The following is a 22,677-nucleotide window of genomic DNA, read 5'->3' on the forward strand; positions in this document are numbered from 1 at the left end:
AAATGCTTATTAATAAATGTTCACCTTTTGATGATTGTTGTTGCCTCTAGTAATTATGTGTCTGATTTTTAATTTCCAACCTATTTTAGGTTCATTTTAAGCCAGCCATATAGTAATTTTTAAACAATAGTTGGGTTAAATAAAACATTTAACCCAACCGCTGGGTTTGTCCATTTTTAACCCAACTTGGGTTGTTTTTAACCCAGCATTTTTTAGACCATTCAGATGTTTGGGGTGTATAAGAATTTTAAAGTTTTTGAAAGAAGTTTCTTATTCTCACCAAGGCTGCATTTATTTGATCCAAAATACAGTAATATTGTGAAATATTACTACAATTTAAAATAACTGTTTTCTATTTTAATATATTTTAAAATCTACTTTATTCATTTGATGACAAAGCTGCATTTTCAGTGTCACATGATCCTTCAGAAATCATTATAAAATGCAGCTTTGCTGCTCAGGGACATTCCTTTTTATTACTTTTGATTAATGTGTGAATAAGCTGAATAAAAGTATTCATTTCTTTAAAAAAGAAAATACCCCAGACATTTGAACTTTAGTGTATCATATCTTGATGGGATATATCATAGCTTGTCTGTATCAGACAGAAAGAGTGATTCATTCTGTCTAAGTGCCATATCTCTGCCATTCCAACAGCAAACCCTGGAGAATAACTTAACCAATCTGGTGAAGAGGAACAGTGAGCTGGAGAACCAGATGGCCAAACTCATCCAGATTTGTCAACAGGTGGAGGTGAGTCCAGGCAAATGAATCATTATAATCTTCATCCTTCGCATCACCATCATCATCATGCTCATTTCTTTCCACCTTCAGTTATTTGTCCAACGTCTGCAGATGTGTTTTTGACAGTTATACAAACAAATTAGTTGACATTTTATTTTTAGTGACAACTGGTTATGATTTCTTGCCCTTTTTAGCGACAAATGCTTCTCAGATTCTGGTTTATTCCAGGGATGCAGTTACAAAATGCAAAGATTCATGTATATTTGAGAGTTATTATTTATGATTGTTGCCATAGGTGGAGGGTGAACCAACGGTAAAGCTAAGGAGATGCGCTTCCCCTTAAGAAAAACATAAATTTCCTTGTTTCAATTTTTGTCGCTGCACAACCTACACATCCCAGCATAAACGCTCCCGATAAAATATTTGTTATTAAAGCATCTACGTTCACAAACCACTGTGAAAGGGATGATTCATCCCAAAAATGAAAATTATCCCATGTTTTACTCACCCTCAAGCCATCCTAGGTGTATATGACTATCTTCTTTCAGTGAAATACAATCAGAGTCAAAGCTCTTCCAAGCTTTATAATAGGAGTGAATAGTAACCGAGACTCTGAAGCTCAAAAAAGCACATCCATCCATCATAAAAGTAATCTATACTGCTCCAGGGGGTTAATAAAGGCCTTCTGAAGCGAAGCGATGTGTTTTTGTAAGAAAAATATCCATTTTTATAACTTTATAGACTATAATAACTATTTTTTTTTCTGTTTTTTTTAATTCAGTCCATTGGTCTCCTGTATGAGAAGCTTTTGCATGGCTTGTATTGACTTCTGTTCTGTATTGATATTCATTTTCGTTTAATTTAACTGCTGAGCCAAAGGCTAGAAGAGCCTCCAAGAGTGTATCAATATGAATGCAGAGAGGTGAATGCTTTTTTTTATTTGGTGAATAAAAGAGACTTACATTCATTCACTCAGTTAAACAAACTCATGGTTAGCATGAGAGAAACAACCTTGAATAGGCAAAAGACTTCCTGCTGTACAGTTCATTAGAGGTCTGGACAGTGGCTTGTACACACGGAAATGTGTTCCCTTGTATTTGTTTAACTAATAGTATGCACAAAATTATAAATTTACATCTTTTTACCAAACACAGCGTGTAAAGATTCATAGTGCAAAGTGGAAAATGTATTTGAATCTCTGAGTTAATAACTTCACCAAAAGCTCAATTGTAATTCAATCAGTGAGGCAAGATTGGAGGTGTTCGGAACCAAATTTGACTTTGCTATTCACAAATATTATTGCCTGATGTGAACCATACCTCAAACAAAAGAGATATCCTAGGAAAAACTGAGGATTAAGAATTTCAACTTGCTTAAAGCTGAACACAGAAATCTCTGTGTTAGCCATCAGTCCACAAAATTGTCTATAAATGGAGAAAGTTCAGCACTGAATGCTGAGTGATGTCAAGAAAAGTCTTAAGAGTGTCAGCTTAAAACTCAAAAATCTCTGGAATGTGATAAAACAGTTGCAGGACTGTTATTAAATCGCATACTTTTTCTACAGCACACTGTGAATGTTAATACCATGTGGTCAATCATGACATGAAAATCATCATCGTTTGTGTTATTTGAGTAAAGTCTGTGTCAGTTGATCATTTTTTGTGAAAATTGACAGTAAATCAAAGGCTATATGTATTTTCTTTTTTGAAAATGTATCACAATTTCCAAAGATATTAAGCTATATATATATATATATATATATATATATATATATATATATATATATATATATATATATAAGAAATGTTTCTTCAGCACCAAATCCAATTTTTAAATTTAAAGGTTAGTTCACTCAAAAATGAAATTTCTGTCATTTATTACTCACCCTCATGTCGTTCCACACCCATAAGACCTTCGTTCAGAACACAAATTGAGATATTTTTGATGAGATCCGAGTTTTTTTTTAGTTTTTTTTTTTATCTCCCATAGAAAGCAGCGGGATGACTGTCATTACTGTCATTCAAGGTCTAGAAAGGTAGTAAAGACATTGTTAAAGTAGTCCATGTGACTACAGTGGTTCAACCTTAATGTTATGAAGTGACGAGAATACTTTTTGTGCGGAAAAAACAAACAAAAATAACAACTTTATTCAACAATATCTTCGCTTCTGTGTCATTCTCTTACGCTGTTTACGTTCAGCGCTTCCAGGTTCTGTGTCAGAACGCCGGCTCAGTATTGGCCGACGCTGATCACGTGAGCAGCACGACGAATGCGTGTGATGATGACGCAGGAGCCGACCAATAATGAGCCAGCATTCTGAGGTAGAACCTGGAGAATGACAGGGGAGAGACGAATTTGTTGAATAATGTCGTTATTTTTGTTTTGTTTGCGCACATAAAGTATTCTCGTTTCTTCCCATTTTAAAATCTTCCCAGTCTGCTGACACTTGTTATGACATAACATCACAGTGCTCATGATAGCTTTCGTTAACTCTACAATAAGTAAATCAATTTCACCAGCTGATTACTTCTCGAAAGCGATGCCATAGAAATATACAGAGCTACCGCAAAAATGGAAGTTCAAATACAAAATTGTAAAGATGGCTGCTCGCTTGTTTCTCTGGCGCAGAAAGTCTATATTCGCAGCTGTCGTTTGGTAGTGATGTGGTATTTATGCATTTATGCATACACATTAGCACACATGATAAACAGTCCTTTTGAAAGTCATTTAGTACCCTTTATCTTTGAATCAGAGCTTATTAAAGACAAGACAAACAAGGCACCAGGGATATATTTAGGCCTCCGCTTGATGTCACCTTGAACATATTTGGAGAACAAGTTGTTCTAACTCCGAATATGACTCAAGATCAGCACTAAGACAATCAGGCACAAGGGATATTCAAATGTGAGAGTCCTTTTTAATGACTCTGTCAGGATGGTTGTCCTTGCTGTTTGAGAAAAGAAAGCAGGTGACAAGGCATTGTTACTTCATTAGCTGAATCAGTCTTGTTGAACCCCGGGGGGACTGCATGCATTGCACGTCTCTAACCTGAGCTGAACCACACATAAAAAAACTGTGCTGCTTTGAGCACACAAAGAATGTTGCTCACACCTCAGCTGAGTGAGTTAGTGTGGAAGAGGGTGTACAATTTGAAGCATTTAAAAACAGCTTTCTGGAAAAAATCCCCAGCTACATATATTATAGAGGTGAACATCCTCAAGGTTTATTTAACACCGTCCAAAAAAAAGGTTTAACTGCGTTCCGTGTGATTTTCTAATTAATTATTCAAATCTAGGTCAATTATTCAGGACTGACTGTTGTAAGAATATTCATTGAACAGCTTGTCAATCATCTGGTGTCTCTTGAAGGCCAGGTCCGCTATGTCATGTTTATTTGAATGGCACAGTAAATTATTGAGGATCAAATGAATGAGGTGTGATAATGTTAAGGCAGATTTCAGGGACACCGCAAATTAAATGTCTTGGAGATTAAATGCCAAAGGTCTGACCCAAAATCCTTCAGCTGTGAACTTGGTTCTTCCATTGTGCTGTATGTATAAATGAACTGGCATAAACAGAAAATGTGCATCAAAATGCAATATCTAGAGTTTTATTTTCAAGCATCCAGTTAAAGTGCTTTTCAGTAGTCATGATAAAGTGCAAAGTATATTCAGTTCAGTTCTGTTGGCACATTAAAAAGGACCATTTAAACACCTTTACAATTAAAATTATGAATATTTTTATTAAATGATTTGTAACTGCATTATGTAGTCAATAAAAAATACAAGTATCATATTTCTGATTAAAATGAAAATTCTGTCATCATTTACTCACCGTCGTTCCAAACCTTTATGACTTTTTTTCTTCAGTGAAACTCAACAGAAACTAGAAAAAATCGATGTTTTATTGTTTTTAATGTTCTTGCAAAGGAAGTCAGTGAGGTAAAATTGTTTTTTGTTTTTTGATCCCGTTGACTTTCATTAAATGGACATTTGAAACATTCTTCAAAATGTCGTCTTTTGTGTTCCAGGAGAAGAATGTCATCACTATAAAAAATGCTGGGTTAAAAACAACCCAAGTTGGGTTGAATATGGACAAATTCAGCAATTGCATTGTTTTAACCCAGTGGTTGGGTTAGTTCACCCAAAAATGAAAATTCTGTCATTAATTACTCACCCTCGTGTCGTTCCACACCCGTAAGACCTTCGTTCATCTTCAGAACACAAATTAAGATATTTTTGATGAAATCTGATGGCTCAGTGAGGCCTCCATTGACAGCAAGTTAATTAACACTTTCAAATGTCCAAAAAGCTACTAAAGACATATTTAAAACAGTTCAATGTGACTACAGTGGTTCAACCTTAATGTTATGAAGTGACGAGAATACTTTTTGTGCACAAAAAAAAAAAAAAAAAAAAATTAACAACTTTATTCAACAATATCTAGTGATGGGTGATTTAATGAAGCTTTGAAGCTTTACGAATCTTTTGTTTCGAATCAGTTGTTCGGAGCATGTATCAAACTGCCAAAGTCATGTAATTTCAGTAAACGAGGCTTTGTTACGTTCCTTTTCTTTATCTATATTTTGATGTATAATCTTTCAAGCTTTCATATTACTTCATTATTACTTCAATATGTTTTCATCATTTCAAGCACTGGTCTTCCTTCAGGATATGCAAGTCTACTTTATTTGTTATCGCAACATTTTTTTCTTTTGTCAAACCAACTTAGATAATTAATGTGGTTCAGATAACATAATATTTTGAGTTTCTGTTGATTAAACCAATCACCTTCATTGTATTAACTCAAATTTTTAATTTCAATGAACTCAAAATTTTAAGGCAACCAGGTAACATACTTTTTTAAGTTAAACCAACAATTCTTTTTTTACAGTGTAAGTGCATTACTGTGGCCAAACTGCATAAAAATCATAATTCTCTTCCATGGTCATTAACATTATGCCGCATATGCTGTTAATAGAATGTGAATGTGCTATAAATTATTTATTTATTTATGTAATAATTAAAAAAATGCCCCTATTACCCAATTTAGCTAACTAAAAAGATTTTAGGTGGTTTCTGCCTGTCAATCATTTTCACAGGACAGCCCATATGTGACAGGCAGTAAGCTGTTAGTTTGGTTTATGATGTGGATCATTCAAGTTAAGCTGCATATTCAGTTTTTAGTCGTTCATGTGTCATTCAAACACATTGAGAACAATGAGATGTTATAAAACTATTGAACACACATCATTACTTTGAATCTGTAATATTCTCTTTCCCCTATAGTATATAGCTGGGTATGACCCAAGATGTCGGTCAATAAGTGCATCATCTGGAACGCATCACTATTTTAAGGGTCACATCTGCTAACATCTGAAAAATCTCAGATTCACACAGAAACAGCTGCTTGAATATAGTTCAACTAACATTCGACAATGAACAAATGCAACGTATTGCATGCAAACTCTCTACAAATGACGTTATCCAGATGAAAACGCACATCAAATAGACCCTTCGGCATCCGTGCGGTATCAGAGGAACATCTGCAGAGATGTTTACAGGGCTCTTTGTAAGCGCTATATGAAACATAGCATCTATGGATTCCATTAAACAAAAGTGTCTTGGGAAATGTCCTAGGAGAGTCTGTGTATAAATAACTCATGAGTGATTCTGTCAGGGGACTGAAGGTGTCTGGGGAACTTTGCACTTTCAGCTGGGAATTTCCATTTTAGCTTTGGTGATTTGAAGCCTGAACTCCATCACTACCTTGTTTGACATTCCAGGTGCTCTCTCTGGGCCACTGTGGGTTATTAGCCCTGCGGTGCAAAGGGACGCTTTGTTTAGTTGCTGTTCCACCGAGTGGACATGTGTGCAGCAATGTGGTGAGGGCCGCCACACTGTGATGCATATGCCTCTCCCTCATCCATTTTTAACAGGGCCACTTGGACTCTCCAGTGATGAGACAGGCCCCATAGGAGCGCCTTGTACAGCCGTGCACTTAGAGCACTCAGACCTGCCCCATCTGTCAGCATATGGGAAAGATACACAGTAATCAGAGCTGCCACAAAAAACAAAAAAAAACCAGACCTCTGCTCAGTGGCATCTGTTCAACAGCACTTAGGTTGTTTATGTACCTAAAGTGAACCGCTGGAGCTCATTAACGACCTTTTTATAGCGGCCAGTGTCTTTCCCGCCCTGTGGATTAGCAGATTAAAGATGTGGCAATATGAAGAGATAAAGGTCAGGAACTGATGAGCCTAGTCAATAATGAGTCTTGCCGCAGTCATTACATGCAGTGCACACTATCTGGGCTTAATCCGAAAATAACTTGCTCAGATATGTGCAGGCATTCTTGAGTCTTTTTCGGTTAAATGTGCACGGTTTTTCCCCCCACAACCTGTGCTTGTGGAATTAAATACAGCGAAAATAGTTTTCTTAATCAGTAACTTATTTTGTCTTTTTTTGCTATTGTCTTCTTATTGCTTCTCAAGTCAATTTATCATGGTATAAGAATCCTGAGATATTTTTACTGGATAACAAGACTAAAAGTAGTGATTTTACTCTTGGAATTTATTTTTTTATTTTTTGTAGTATAGCACTTGCATATGGATATAGATATTGCTAAAATAGCTCAAATATTCTGGATGGGTTTTTTTGTTTGTTTTTTGCTTTTTAAATTTGTTATTTTTTTGCTTTTTATATTTATATTATATATTTTTTTTATGTACAGTACAGTCCAAAAGTTTGGAACCACTAAGATTTTTAATGTTTTTAAAAGAAGTTTCGTCTGCTCACCAAGGCTACATTTATTTAATTAAAAATACAGTAAAAAAACAGTAATATTGTGAAATATTATTACAATTTAAAATAACTGTTTTCTATTTGAATATATTTCACAAAGTAATTTATTCCTGTGATGGCAAAGCTGAATTTTCAGCATCATTACTCCAGTCTTCAGTGTCACATGATCCTTCAGAAATCATTCTAATATGCTGATCTGCTGCTCAAGAAACATTTAATGTGTACAATTGTACAAAATATTTGTGTACAATATTTTTTTTCAGGATTATTTGACGAATAGAAAGTTCAAAAGAACAGTGTTTATCTGAAATCTAATCTTTTGTAACATTATAAATGTCTTTACTGCCACTTTTGATTGATTTAATGCATCCTTGCTGAATAAAAGTATTCATTTCTTTCATTTCTATTCAAAAAAATAAAAATAAAAATTCTTACTGACCCCAAACTTTTGAACGGTAGTGTATAATGCTACAGAAGCTTTGTATTTCAGATAAATGCTGTTCTTTTGAACTTTCTATTCCTCAAGGAATCCTGACAAAAAAAGTACACAACTGTTTTCAACATTGAAAATAATCATAAATGTTTATTGAGCAGCAAATCAGCATATTAGAATGATTTCTGAAGGATCATGTGACACTGAAGACTTGAGTAACGATGCTGAAAATTCAGCTTTGCATCACAGGAATAAATTACTTTGTCAAATATATTTAAATAGAACACAGTTATTTTAAATTGTAATAATATTTCACAATATTACTGTTTTTTTACTGTATTTTTAATTAAATAAATGTAGCCTTGGTGAGCAGACGAAACTTCTTTTAAAAACATTAAAAATCTTAGTGGTTCCAAACTTTTGGACTGTACTGTATTTGTATATACAGTAATACGGTGTGTGTGTGTGTGTTTGTGTAAATAATTGTATCTAATTTTATGTATTTGTATCTATATTTTTGTCATATTGAATTGACACTGTTAGAATGTTTAATCTTCATAATAAGATGACATCATTGTAATATTTGTGTTCTAAATGATGTCTTCTTTCTTACTTTTTTTAATCCTCAATATTGTGTTTTACTTCACATCTCACCATATTTCCCTTTCTTCGTCTATATTTTGATGTATAATTTTTCAAGCTTTCATATTACTTCATTATTACTTCAATATGTTTTCATCATTTCAAGCACTGGTCTTCCTTCAGGATATGCAAGTCTACTTTATTATATTGCCTACATTGCAAAATGTCACAAAGGCACTATGTTAATTTGCAAAATGGTCCCGATGGAGCAAGATAGGGTATTCAAAGCTTAATTTACATAGCATTTACTTTAATGCAATGTAGTTTTGAATGCTCTAGCTTGGTCTATCGGGACCTTTTTTATCTTAACAATTACAGTTTTCAACATGTTAGGTTTTTAAGCAAAATCCATGTTAAACTTCCTTAAAGACTCAGCATCCATCCAACATAATTGTACTCCACATGGCTCCAGGGGGTTAATAAAGGCCTTCTGAAGAGAAGCAATGCGTTTGTGTAAGAAAAATATTCATATTTAACACGTTATAAAGTAAAAGTAACTACCTTCCGCCAGACCACTTTCCGTGTTCAACTTATGAAAAATGTTTTGTAAGTTGAATGCGGAAGGTGTAGGATGTAGCGTATTTGTTTTGAACGGCGAGAGGCATTCCTAAGTTGAATACGGAACAGTGTTTATAAGGAATTGCAGACTAAATCACCAGGTTTTTTTGGTACAGGATCCCAATCCACAATGACGCAGAGTTTTTCCCAAGTGTCCAGTAAACATTAATCCAGTCCAGGACTGTCTAAATGCGTAGACAAAGCATCTGTGCTCAGCACTACACTTTCATGGTGTCAGCATGAATCTGCCAAAGTGCAAGGCGAGTCAGGCTGTTAGGGTGCGGGCGCCACAGTAAAGTGGGGTCACACATCACATCCCTACCAACCTCAGAAGACTCCTTTATATTCCCTAGAAAAGCTATGGGGGTGTATTTAATCCCCAGTGGAAGGACGATGTGCTAAGAGGTCTGATAAGGAACACATCAACAGCAGGAGACATCCATCACTGCACTCGTCCACTGATGCAGAGCGCTCTGAGATGGTGGCGGATAGGGAGAGAAGGTTGCTGTCCTCTGGCTTATTTTTTAATCTATTATCTGGCATAGCTGAGCAGTAGAATTGCTCCAGGCATTATGGGATCGGCAAATGCGAATCATTAAAAAGATAATAAATGCTCAACTTTGTGCGAAATGACACTTTTTCATTGTTGACCGATTGGGTTAACAAAAGTGTTAAATTGGCACCATATTTGGGCATTTTGAAATAAAGTTAGCATTTTACTGACTATAATGATGCTTATGTTTGATGAATTTATTGACTGCATTGAAATCAATCATAGACCACACTAAAGGATTAGTTGACTTTAAAATGAAAATAACTCACCCTCAAGCCATTCTAGGTGTATATGACTTTCTTCTTTCTGATGAACACAGTTGGAGTTATATCAATAGTCACCCTGATGCTTCTAAGCTTTATAATGGCAGTGAACGGAAACCACCTGTTTGAAACTCAAAAAAGTGCATCCATCCATCATAAACGTACTCTGTAATTGAGTTTCAAACAGGTGGTTTCCGTTCACTGCCATTATAAAACTTAGAAGCATCAGGGTGACTATTAATATAACTCCGATTGTATTCGTCAGAAATACACCTAGGATTGCTTGAGGGTGAGTAAATCATGGGGTAGTTTTCTAATCCTTTAAAGACATCTGCACTCGCTCTTAATTTTATAGACACCTCTTAAAACCATTAATCTCTGGGGTTTGTCCGGTATTGAACGGGTTTCTTCCGTGCTAGTAGATACTGTTTGACAGCCAAAGTTACTTTGCTAAAAATCCAATTAAATGTTGGGTTTGTGCTCTCCTTGGCTTCTCTGCTTTTGAAATGGGATCGAAGCCTTGACAGTAATAAAGAATGGTGTGAATTAATTGTTTGTGCATGGATCGGGTAGTAGCGTGAAAAAGCAGGATCTTAAGAGAGCAGTACAGGAATCTTTGATGGAATATCACTACCTTGTTTAATTACAGGGGTGATCTGAGGAAGGAATTGAAGTACGGTCTGGAATGTCTCCTTTCCGTAATGACATGGTCGGCATCACTCCAGACGGGACGTTTTGCATACACTGAAGCAGAGAGTCTGGGGAAACTTAGTTATCCCAGTAGACTGATTAAGTGCCATTGTACTTCTTTATGAAACTCTTTGCTCTTATCTGCAGGTGAACACAGCCATGCATGAAGCCAAGCTGGTGGAGGAGTGTGATGAATTGGTGGAGATAATTCGCCAGAGGAAACAGGTCATTGCTGTCAAGATCAAAGAATCCAAGGTACCGTTTCTCTCTATTTGCACAACCGAGACAGATTAGGGCGGCCAGAATTGTAATTTTAAGTCAGACTTGTATCTCACACTTGGGTCATATTTAGGAAGCTTTTCAGTTTATAAATATCAAGGTGGAAGTTAACTTTTTAGCTTCTTTCATTTTCACCTAAAAATGGAAATTTCATAATTGAATCACCTTCATGTCATAAAAGAAGATATTTTGAAAAATGTTTCAGTGTTTTTTGTCCATATAATGAATGTCAGTGTTGTTTTGTACCCTTTCATTATATGGACAAAAACAGTTGAAACATTCCTCCAAACTATGTTCTAAGAACAAAAGTCCTTCAGGTTTGGAATAACACAAGAGTTAGTAAATAATAATGGCAGACTTGATTTTTTTGGTGAATGTTTCCTTTAAGACATACACATGGCAGATGTGTATGTCAAACAGATTTTCAGAGCTCAAGCCTTCACTCACTTAGAGAAACCTACTTGAATTTGATTCTCGACAATATGTCACATGGCGCACAAAAACAGAGCTGGCATTTCTAACAGATCTTTCAGAACGTGTCACTCCCCCTGTTATAGAAAGAGAGAGACTGTCAGGCTCTGTTGGACCCTACGCTTTTCAGAGAGATGGGTGATGTGTCGCCTGATGACAAGATGGAGAAAAACCCGGGAAAATCACAGCATACTTTCCCTGTGTGAATTAAAAGCTCCCCCTTTTAATCTCTTCTGAGCGTATGTTGAGGTTAAGCTGGTGCAGATGAGTAATAATGTGGTAGGGCTGTAGAGATCTTGTCAGAGGCCAAAGTTAGGTGGCCATTGAGTGAGATTGCAGTGAAGTGTAAAGATACTTCTTGAACAGGATTGTTGAAGTTATGACAGGAAGCTTGGCTGGTTGAAGCGGACTCTGGCCATGTGGCTTCACTTAAGAAGCTTCCCTTGTGTAACAGAAACCGGGCCTCGATAATCTTCACCAGTGAAAACATAAACAGCAGGCCAGCACACTGTTCTCCTCTGGGACACTAAAGAATAGACACTCACCAATATAACTAATGCTAAACTAAAGATTCTTTTTACTTTACAAAGGCCTAAATTAAAATAAATGTAAACAATGAAATGTTAATTTGCATTAATTATGAAGTAAAGGGGGGTTTCTAGTTTTGCATTGCACTTATAGCCTAAACTAAGGTGTGTTCAGGCATGTTGCTATTTTGAAGCAACTTTTTTGTTATTTAAAGGGAGTGTTAGTAATATGCACCTATAGGCAGGTGCACAACGTGCGTACACTCTGCGTGTTACACACACAAGGATGCGCAGCAGCACACAAACATTTTTAAATATTAAAAACTATATTTTACGCTTGCAAATTCCACCTTGTAAATAGCGAATCTGCTATGGTCCAAGAACAACTGGCTTGGGAGGGAATGGGAGATGAGACTCTGATTGGTTTATTGCACGTTGCACCCATGGCTCATTAAGAGATTAGGTACAACCCTTTTGGACCATGTGCCCGGCGCACCGACCATTTTTTTCCGTCATTAAACTAGCAAAAGTGGATTCGGACATGCCCCAAGTGTGCCATGCGCTTCAGACCATGAGCTTAGATCGTTAAAATAGGGCCCTGAGTACGTAATAGGGATTTTATTGTGGATAAGGGGTGTTTTTAACCAAAATGCAAGCTCTTAAGGACATGAACAAGGCAATAACAATAAAATAAACCAAAGTTTAATATATATTTAAATTTAGTTATTTTAAATTATTTTATTTTATTTTAATTAATATTAATAATTTTATTCAGCTAGACACATTAAATTGATTAAAGATGTTGGACAAGATTTTCACAAAAATATTACTGTTTCCAACATTTATAATAATAAGAAATGTATATATGTAATGTAAATGTATGTATGTATATATATATATATATATATATATATATATATATATATATATATATATATACACTGCTCCAAAAAATTAAAGGAACACTTTGAAAACACATCACATCTCAGTGGGGAAAAATATCATGCATATCATCTATACTGATCTGGACTGGGAAGTGTGTTAGGAAGGAAAGGATGCCACATTGTTTGAAGGAAATGAAAATGATCAACCTACAGAGGACTGAATTCAAAGACACCCTGAAAATCAAAGTGAAAAAAATGATGCAGCAGGCTAGTCCATTTTGCTGAAATTTCTTTGGACTTGATGCTATTCTCAGATTATAAAGTGTTCCTTTAATTTTTTTTGAGCAGTGTATATATATATATATATATATATATATATATATATGCATATTATTTTGCTTCACACTACAGTAGAAACATTACAATGCATTTGTCCTAATTTCTTCGCTTGTCATAAGATAAACCCTTGAGCTTTTATTTTGGCGGAAAACTGCAGTTGAGCTTTTATTTACAAACTCGTCTCATTACAAATCATTGTCTCATTGTAATCATCTACCCACAAAAATGTTGGAAATATTGCGCATGTGAAAATAATGCGTAACTCACAGCACATGCAGAAATGGAGTTCAAATCATTCAGTTCCGCAGAACTGAAGAGTCAGATTTTGTGCTCCAGTTCATCTGTGTGCATTGTGTTTTGTGTTTTGTGTTTGACAGTGAGCAGGCAGTGCACAGGCACTTTAACTTGACAGCCTGTACTCACACTCTTATCAAGTGGGGATTTGAGCCGCGAGACAGGCCTGTGGTTCTCTTTTTTTAGGTAATGTGATGTGAGAGTCCCGGACAAATGTAGTAATCTCTATCAGAAGTGTCTACGTAAGGCCTTCAGTGATGTACTCTCGCGCGCCAGCCCCGAGTTGACATGCACAGCCTGCAACATGAGATTATGTCTGGCCTTTTGCAAACATCAGTAATGCAGCTCCAGCACAAAGTGCCTCTATCTCTAGTATTAAGGAGGCTTTTGGAATCATAAACCCAGATGCAAAGTGTCTGTAAGATTTGATCTGAGGCTTTGGCTGTTCAGCCTGGTTTGTTTTTGAATGATTTTCTATTTATTTTTCTGATGCAGTCCAATTTCTTTAATGCCGTCCAGAAATTCCAAAAGTTTTTGGCTGTGAACCATCTGATCAAAGCAAATCATTTGGAGCTGTCTTTAAGAAATGGGGTCAGATTCGGATTTGATCTAATGCAATCCACTGCGGCGCAGAGCATCGTTATTTTCTCTCCTTGTTTCTTGATTTATCTGAATGCTTCCAATGATTCCTTCCTGTCAAACGTCCCATTCCTCTATTGAATTACACTGTGGCATAGGCTAGATCCTGCTTAACCGATTTAACTGGTTTATTGAGGAAGCATAGCTAATGTCTCTCATTCCCTTGCAAAAGAAAAAAAATGTATACGCACATGAAACATGCGGTTATGTGAAGTAAAGCTAATTCATAGTGAATCTATGGTCAGGTAGTGTGGGCGGTATGAGCAAAATCTTATTTCATGCTATGAGTATTTTATATTATGGCAAATATATATATATATATATATATATATATATATATATATATATATATATATATATATATATAGATTGCTGGAAATTCTTGTATTTTTTCTGTTAATTCAACTCAATATGTTTCATATTTAAAGGGTTAGTTCATCCAAAAATGAAATTTCTGTTATTAATTACTCACCCTCATGTCGTTCCACACCCGTAATACCTTCGTTCATCTTCAGAACATGAATTAAGATATTTTTGATGAAATCAGAGGGTGTCTGATCCACACATAGGCAGCAACGTCATTGCACCTTTTGACGTCCAGAAAGGTAGTATAGTCAACGTGACTACAGTGGTTCAACCTTAATGTTATGAAGCGAAGAGAATACTTTTTGTGCACAAAAACAAAACAAAAATAATGACTTTATTCAACAATTTGAACCGTTGTCATATGTAGTAAACTCTTTGTTTACGTTCAAATAATAATAAATATTTTCCTAAGCACCAAGCCAGCACTGATTTCAAATTCAAGACACTTTTTTTTCCAAAAACAATCTTACCAACCCAAACTTTTTAATGGTACTATAACTTTATGATACAGTAAATCTGGATCAGTGAAAACAAACCACTTCAAAACACTTCAACTCAATTTTTATTTATAAAGCACTTTCAAAACCATTAAAATGGACCAAAATGCTGTCCATAAATAGTAGATAACTATAAAATTGATACAAACATAAAATAACAACCAAACATAACACCAAGAAAATCATGCCATCAGTTACTCACAGTTCTCCGACTTAATCAAACTCCAAAAGCTTGATAAAAATAAGTAGGTCTTCAAGTCCTTTTTTAAAAATGTCCATAAGCGATTTATCAAACATTAAAGTAAAACAAACAAACAAAGTACAGACATCCTAAACGCAGAGCGACGGCAAGCCAACACACTATCTGGCGCCATCTTTGAGTTAAAATGGAAAACTCAGTCAACACAGTGAATTTAATATTAGTAAATTCCAATTGGATACGCTTTTAAAGTCCTTGTAAGTAGCTGAAATAAGCTCACATGTGACCTCACATCAGTTAAATTCTATATTCGTGCAGAAAGATGAGTTTTATACAAGATGTACAGGGGGAATCTGAAAAGCTATCCAGCCAGACATTTTAAACATTTAAAGCCATTTCAACATTAAATGAGATTCTTTGCACAGCTGTCTGAATTTGGCCATGCTCTTTTCTTGATAACATCTCTGAGACTTTGTGTAATTGATTTGGCTCACAAATTTTTTACAGACATCCAATACAGCATGAAATATGCATTAGATTTTCCTTTTAGTCTTTAACAGTGCTAATTCAGCATTTATACGAGTTTGTTAATAGTGTTTTTTTAAGAATTAAAGAATTAGAATCCATCACTTTATTGTTTCTCTGCTGTAATTAGACAAAAAGCAAAGGAATCATTTAGCTGTGATGATGAGCCAAGGGGCAGTAATGAGTTTTTGAACATAAACATTTGTATTATCAATAGCTTAGCTCCATACATTTATCTCTCATATAACAATGTGAATAGATTCTAATGTGCGTGTGTGTGGGTGTAGGTGATGAAGCTGAGGAAGTTGGCTCAGCAGATTGCGAACTGCAGACAGTGTCTGGAGCGCTCGAGTGCCCTCATCACACAGGCTGAGCACAGCCTGAAGGAGAACGACCACGCCCGCTTCCTCCAGACGGCCAGGAATGTGGCTGAGAGGTGAGACCGCACACGTAACACTGTCACGGTCTCTGCCAGCACTTCTTACCCCTGCCAGCGTGAAGGCAACTTTCAGCTACTCTGCACATTTCCTGGTGCCGCCCCCTCCTTTCCGTTCTGTTGCTTGTGGCTTATATTCAAAATAATTCAAAGTATGCCTGCAGGACTCAATATTTAACAGTATTTGTGCAGCTTCAGGTGTGGAGAAAGACTTTGTGATCTCATGCGTTTGAATATATTGAATATATTTACTATTTTACTATTTAATATACTATTTTTAATGTTTTTGAAAGAAGTCTCTTCTGCTCATCAAGCCTGCATTTATTTGATCCAAAATACAGAAACAACAGTAATATTGTGAATTATTATTACAATTTAAAATAATGGCTTTCTACTTTAATGTACTTTAAAATATAATTTATTTCTGTGATGCAAAGCTGAATTTTCATCAGCCATTACTCCAGTCTTAAGTGTCACATGATCCTAAAGAAATCATTCTAATATGCTGATTTATTATCAATGTTGGAAACAGTTTTCCTGCTTAATATTTTTTTTTTATAACCTGTGATACTTTTTTTCAGGATTCTTTTATGAATAAAAGTTAAAAAGAACAGCAAATTTTTTGTAACATTATACACTACCGTTCAAAAGTTTGGAGTCAATATTTATTTTTATTTTTATTTTTTTTAAAGAAATTAATACACTCTAAAAAATGCTGGGTTAAAAACAACCCAAGTTGGGTTGAAAATGGACAAACCCAGCGATTGGGTTGTTGGGTTAAATGTTTGCCCAACCTGCTGGGTAGTTTTATTTAAACCAACTATTAGTTAAAAATTGCTATATGGCTAGCTTAAAATGAACCCAAAATAGTTGGGAAATTAAAAACCAGATGCAATTAGAGGCAACAATAATAGACAAAAGGTGAATGTTTATTAATAAGCTTTAATATTTTATTAATATAAGTTTAATAGTTTAATAGTTTATTAATATAAATTTATTAATAAGCAATTTAATAAATGTTTATTGTTTAATAATTATTCATTGAACATTAATAAATGTTCATTTCCAACATACTTTGGGTTAATTTTAATTAAGCAATACAGTAATTTTTAAACAATAGTTGAGTTAAATAAAACTACCCAGCAGGTTGGGCAAACATTTAACCCTACCGCTGGGTTAAAACAACCCAATTGCTGGGTTTGTCCATTTTCAACCCAACTTGGGTTGTTTTTAACCCAGCATTTTTTAGAGTGTACTTTTATTCAGCAAGGATGTGTTAAAATGATAAAAAGTGATAGTAAATATTTATACTATTAGAAAAGATTTCTATTTTAAATAAATGCTGTTCTTTTTAACTTTTTATTCATCAAAGAATCCTGAAAAAAGTATCACAGGTTCCAAAAAAAAAATATTAAGCAGCACAACTGTTTCCAACATTGATAACAAATCAGCATATTAGAATGATTTCTGAAGGATCATGTGACACTGGAGACTGGAGTAATGGCTGATTAAAATGCAGCTTTGCATCACAGAAATAAATTATATTTTAAAGTATATTCAAATAAAAAAAAACTTTATTTTAAATGGTAATAATATTTCACAATATTACTATTTTTATGTATTTTTGAGCAAATAAACGCAGGCTTGATGAGCAGAAGAGACTTCTGAAATTCTGGTATAATGGCATTCCTACTGACTGCACTGTCTTCTGTATTATTTGAAATTGCCACACACATTTCTTTGCTTTTGAGTGCTGCCAGATGCTGTTTATAATTTCCGTCACATCCAGCCTTATAGCCTGTAAATAGACTGTTGTAAATAGAAACATTTATAAATTAATTTCCAGTTCCTCTCTTTCCACGCAGAGTTGCCATGGCCACCGCCTCCTCCCAGGTCCTCATCCCGGACGTCAATCTGAACGAGGCCTTTGACAATTTTGCCCTTGATTTCTCCAGAGAAAAGAAAATCCTGGAAGGACTGGATTACTTGACAGGTAAAATCAGTGAGAAATCTGAAACCACCTTCCACGAGTGTTTTCTGTCTATGTAATGCAAAGTTAATGAATACATGGTGTATCTAGGATAGGTCAAGAATTACATCAGCTATCCTTTTTGCAGATCCAAATCAATACACCCTGTCTTGACGATTGCCTTCTTTTCCAGCACCCAACCCTCCCTCTATACGTGAAGAGCTCTGCACGGCCTCTCATGACACCATTACAGTGCACTGGACTTCTGAAGATGAATTCAGCGTCACCTCCTATGAGCTTCAGTACACCATCTACACTGGCCAGACCAACTTCATCAGTGAGTCTAAATACATGCCTTAAACAGCACAGTATCTCACTGTTCTACCATGAATCCCTCATTAACTGGTTTTGCTGCTGTACACAACCTTTACATTAAAGCATCTAGTGACATAAACGTTACTTTACATAGGCTGAATAGGAACATTTTATAACTTTTATTATAAATCTCTAGATATATCCCTATATCTTTCAATGCACTCTCAAATAAAAGTACTAAGTCTTGCTTTTACGTATCTGTGTAGTAAAAGAGTTGCTTAATTGCTTGATCTCGGACAATGAAGAGACAGCATTTTCCTCTCTCACTCGCAAACCTGCTCCTCAGTTTCCATTCTGCCCGCTTCAGTAACACAGTATATTCATTTCAACCGCAGGCTCCTTAGAGGATACAAACAAACAGACGCAGAAATTGAGAGGAATGCTTTCTTCCCAGACCTTTTTACAGCATTGCATCTTTGAATGCGGATGCCTAAATGCTGCATTTCTTAGATGCGCATGCTTCACTCCCATGAGAAGAAATGTGAGCCTTTGCTGATGCATTTCCTCAGCCGTTGGCCAAGTCAAAGAAAGTGGCTTCAAAACATACTCCGGCCCCCAGAGAAGATCTATCAGCTGTAGATGGATTTCCTTCTGTGAGGAGGTTCAATCACATGTAGTTCCAAGCCATTTTTAATAGAATAATGTTTGTATATTGTTTATTATTATTATTATTATTGTTTATCATATGTGAAGGCCAGTAAAATTGATGGCCTGTTTTATGTTCCCTTTAGCAAAAGTATATTACATTTTGCAATCCATCAGTAAAAGCATAATATTCAAGGGCTCAGGCTGGATAACATGCAGGGTCTTTTTTATAACAATCATTTATTGTGATCCGGCAGTATGTATGCCAGTAGCGTTCCTTTGACATACAAAATAACAGTCATGTGCTATGTAAAAATCTATACATTTGCCCTGCAGTGCACTCAAGTCCAATATGTGTAATTGCACAGCTGCCAGGACTGGAAAGCTAACCTTTCGTGATCAATTAAACGTGGCCAGAATTCATATGAATCAGCCAAAACTCAAGCTAATAGAATAGATTAGCTGTAAAATAGACTTAAAGGGATAGTTCACCTTACTTAACATCACTTACTCACCCTCAGGTGGTTCCAAATCTGGATGAGTTTCTTTCTTCTGTTGAACACAAAAGAAGATATTTTAAAGAATGAGGGGAACCAAACAGTTGGTGGCACCCATTGACTTCCATAGTAGGAAAGAAAATATATCAAATCAGCATATTAGAATGATTTCTGAAGGATCATGTGACACTGAAGACTGGAGTAATGATGCTGAAAATTCAGCTTTACCATCACAGGAACAAAATTATCGGGGTTCAAGCGTTTTAAGCCCTATAAGCACATGGTTAAAAATATATTATGTTTTAATTAGCAAGCCTGTAACCGAGATGATCATAGATGGAAAACACCATTTACAGCAAAGACAGGCAATTTACCATAGAAATTATATAGTTTTTAAAGATTTTTAACAGTTATCAAGGTTGAATAAGGAGTTCTACCACATGTTACGAATGTCGTGGACCTTTACACACATGAAAAATGCAAAAGCGCCCCCCGGTGGCCGATTTATTTTGAATTTCTTACAGGCCTCTAGGGCTGTGAGTCAATCAGTCCCAGCAAGTTTCGTTCCAATCGGCCTCCGTTAACCTTGTCTGATAGCTGCTCAGATTTCATTGGCTGATGGCTGAGATGTTTTTTGAGATTCATCAATGTGCTTATAGACAATCATGGTACCTCAGACAAAGACACTGCATGCCAATTTTCAAGTCAATCGGACTAACAGTGAAATAGTTATAGCCATTTTCATGTTTTTTTCCTGTTATAGCAGCACCTAGTGGCCAGTCGTGGCGTCCTTTTTCACGCAACCACAGAATGAGCTCTTACATAGGTGTGCCAAGATTTGTGAAAATATGTCATTCCGTTCACGGGTCATAGCCATTTTAGTAAATGTGGCTCCACCTGTTTTGGTGGCCCTTAGGGACCGTGAATCGAAATGTCAAATTATTTTTATAATTATTGCTAATCAGACTGCGGAGAATCTCGTTGCACTGGTTTGGTTCCAGTCGGGCCAAAAACCTAGGACTAGTTAGCAAAAGTAGGTTTTTCAAAAAAAATTGAATTGCGAATTTTGTCCAGTCGAGAGAACTATATAAGACATTTGAGTCTACGCCTAATGGTTCAGGAGTTAGAGCGTTAGAACAATTACAATAGGGTTTGAACCCCTAATTACATTTTAAAAGTGCCCTAGATTCAAAATTTGAATTTACCTCGGCATAGTTGAATAACAAGAGTTCAGTACATGGAAAAGACATACATTGAGTTTCAAACTCCATTGCTTTCTCTTTCTTATGTAAATCTCATTTGTTTAAAAGACGTAACAGTCGGGGTGTACGCCCCAATATTTGCATATGCCAGCCCATGTTCCCAACATTATGAAAGGCATTAGACAAGGGCAGCCAGTAACGTCTGGATCTGCACAGGTGAATCAACAGACTAGGTAAGCAAGAACAACAGCGAAAATGGCAGATGGAGTAATAATAACTGACATGATCCATGATAACATGATATTTTTAATGATATTTGTAAATTGTCTTTCTAAATGTTTCGTTAGCATGTTGCTAATGTACTGTTAAATGTGGTTAAAGTTACCATCGTTTCTTACTGAATTCACGGAGAAAAGAGCCGTCGCTATTTTCATTTTTAAACACTTGCAGTCTGTATAATTCATAAACACAACTTCATTCTTTATAAATCTCTCCAACAGTGTAGCATTAGCCGTTAGCCACGGAGCACAGCCTCAAATTCATTCAGAATCAAATGTAAACATCCAAATAAATACTTTACTCACATAATTCAAAGCATGCATACAGCATGCATGACGAACATCTTGTAAAGATCCATTTGAGGGTTATATTAGCTGTGTGAACTTTGTAAATGTGCTGTAATATAATCGAGAGCTCGTGTGGCCGGGAGCACACAAATTAAAGGGGCGGCGCGCTGAAAAAATCAGTGCATAGTTAATGATGCCCCAAAATAGGCAGTTAAAAAAATTAATTTAAAAAAATGTATGGGGTATTTTGAGCTGAAACTTCACAGACACATTCAGGGGACACCTTAGACTTATAATACATCTTGTGAAAAAGCATTCTTGGGCACCTTTAAAATACATGCAAAAAGGGGGGAACATTTAAATGGTATCATTTATTGTACAGATTTGGAACCACTTGAGGGTGAGTAAGTAATGACAAAATTTTCATTTTTGGGTGAACGATTCCTTTATAAGCAGGAAAGCTCCTTTGCCTTGTCATTTGGGAAGGGAGTCATTTGAGGTACTGTTGAAAAAGTAGCTCAGGTTTGTCTGCGGACTTTATCGTCAGCCCTGTGAAAGTGAGGGCACTGGCCTGGCATCAGCCCTGATTAGATCTGACATGAGCTAATGCTCTTTGCTCCGCTCTCATTGTGACATTGATTGATAGTGATACAAGCCGCTGGACTGGCATGCTAACCTGCAGCAAACAGTATGCAAATGCCGCTGTCCTTGCGGAGGAAATGGGCCACATCACCTAATCTGACGTGCACACCTCTAGCTCAGGGATGTGTGTCGTGACTCATGGGTAGTTTATAGAAAACGAGAGAGACGTGGATGTTACTAGGGCCGGCAAACATGTGGTCGAACAACTGTAAAGCTGACAGTTGTTGCAAACAGCAATGAGGTCAAACCAGTGTAACAAACGAACAAATATTATGGTCATCTGATTCTGTTTGTCTGTTTTAAAAGTCTTGTTTATTTCATTATGCATGTCCTCACAAAACACTAGCTCAATGTGCTGTGCAACCTTGAAAAACCCAACAAATCTACAGTAGACAAACCCACGCAGAAATCAGTGAGAGTGTGTTGACAGTAAGAGAGCTTGTACTAGTAGTCAGCTACTACACTGAAAAAAAAAAAACAATCGGTAGGATTTACTTTGAAAAAAATTCACAGTAAATTTCACAAAAGAAACAGCAATTACAAACAGCAAGAAATTACAAAGAAACAGCAAGTAACATTGAAATAAACATGACATTTTGAAGTAGAACTAAAATAGTATTCTATTTTTTACAGTGTGTATGTAATATCAGTAAGTCAGAAATTAACCCAAGTTGGGTTGAAGATGGACAAACCCAGCGGT

General features: G+C 35.8%; 1 protein-coding gene across 10 annotated transcripts in view; it reads left to right on the forward strand.

The window, feature by feature from the left end:
- Window positions 1–22,677, forward strand: part of mid2 (midline 2) — a 163,397-nt gene that overhangs the window by 119,733 nt on the left and 20,987 nt on the right. For all 10 annotated transcript variants that reach the window (XM_048176766.1, XM_048176764.1, XM_048176770.1 and 7 more), the window contains 5 exons: window positions 658–753; window positions 10,833–10,940; window positions 15,993–16,141; window positions 18,007–18,134; window positions 18,304–18,447. In XM_048176766.1, coding sequence (XP_048032723.1) covers window positions 658–753; window positions 10,833–10,940; window positions 15,993–16,141; window positions 18,007–18,134; window positions 18,304–18,447 — 625 coding nt within the window. The remainder of the gene's footprint in view (window positions 1–657; window positions 754–10,832; window positions 10,941–15,992; window positions 16,142–18,006; window positions 18,135–18,303; window positions 18,448–22,677) is intronic.

The sequence above is a fragment of the Megalobrama amblycephala genome, linkage group LG23 (genome assembly GCF_018812025.1).
Source record: "Megalobrama amblycephala isolate DHTTF-2021 linkage group LG23, ASM1881202v1, whole genome shotgun sequence".
In the NCBI taxonomy this organism is placed as follows: Eukaryota; Metazoa; Chordata; class Actinopteri; order Cypriniformes; family Xenocyprididae; genus Megalobrama; species Megalobrama amblycephala.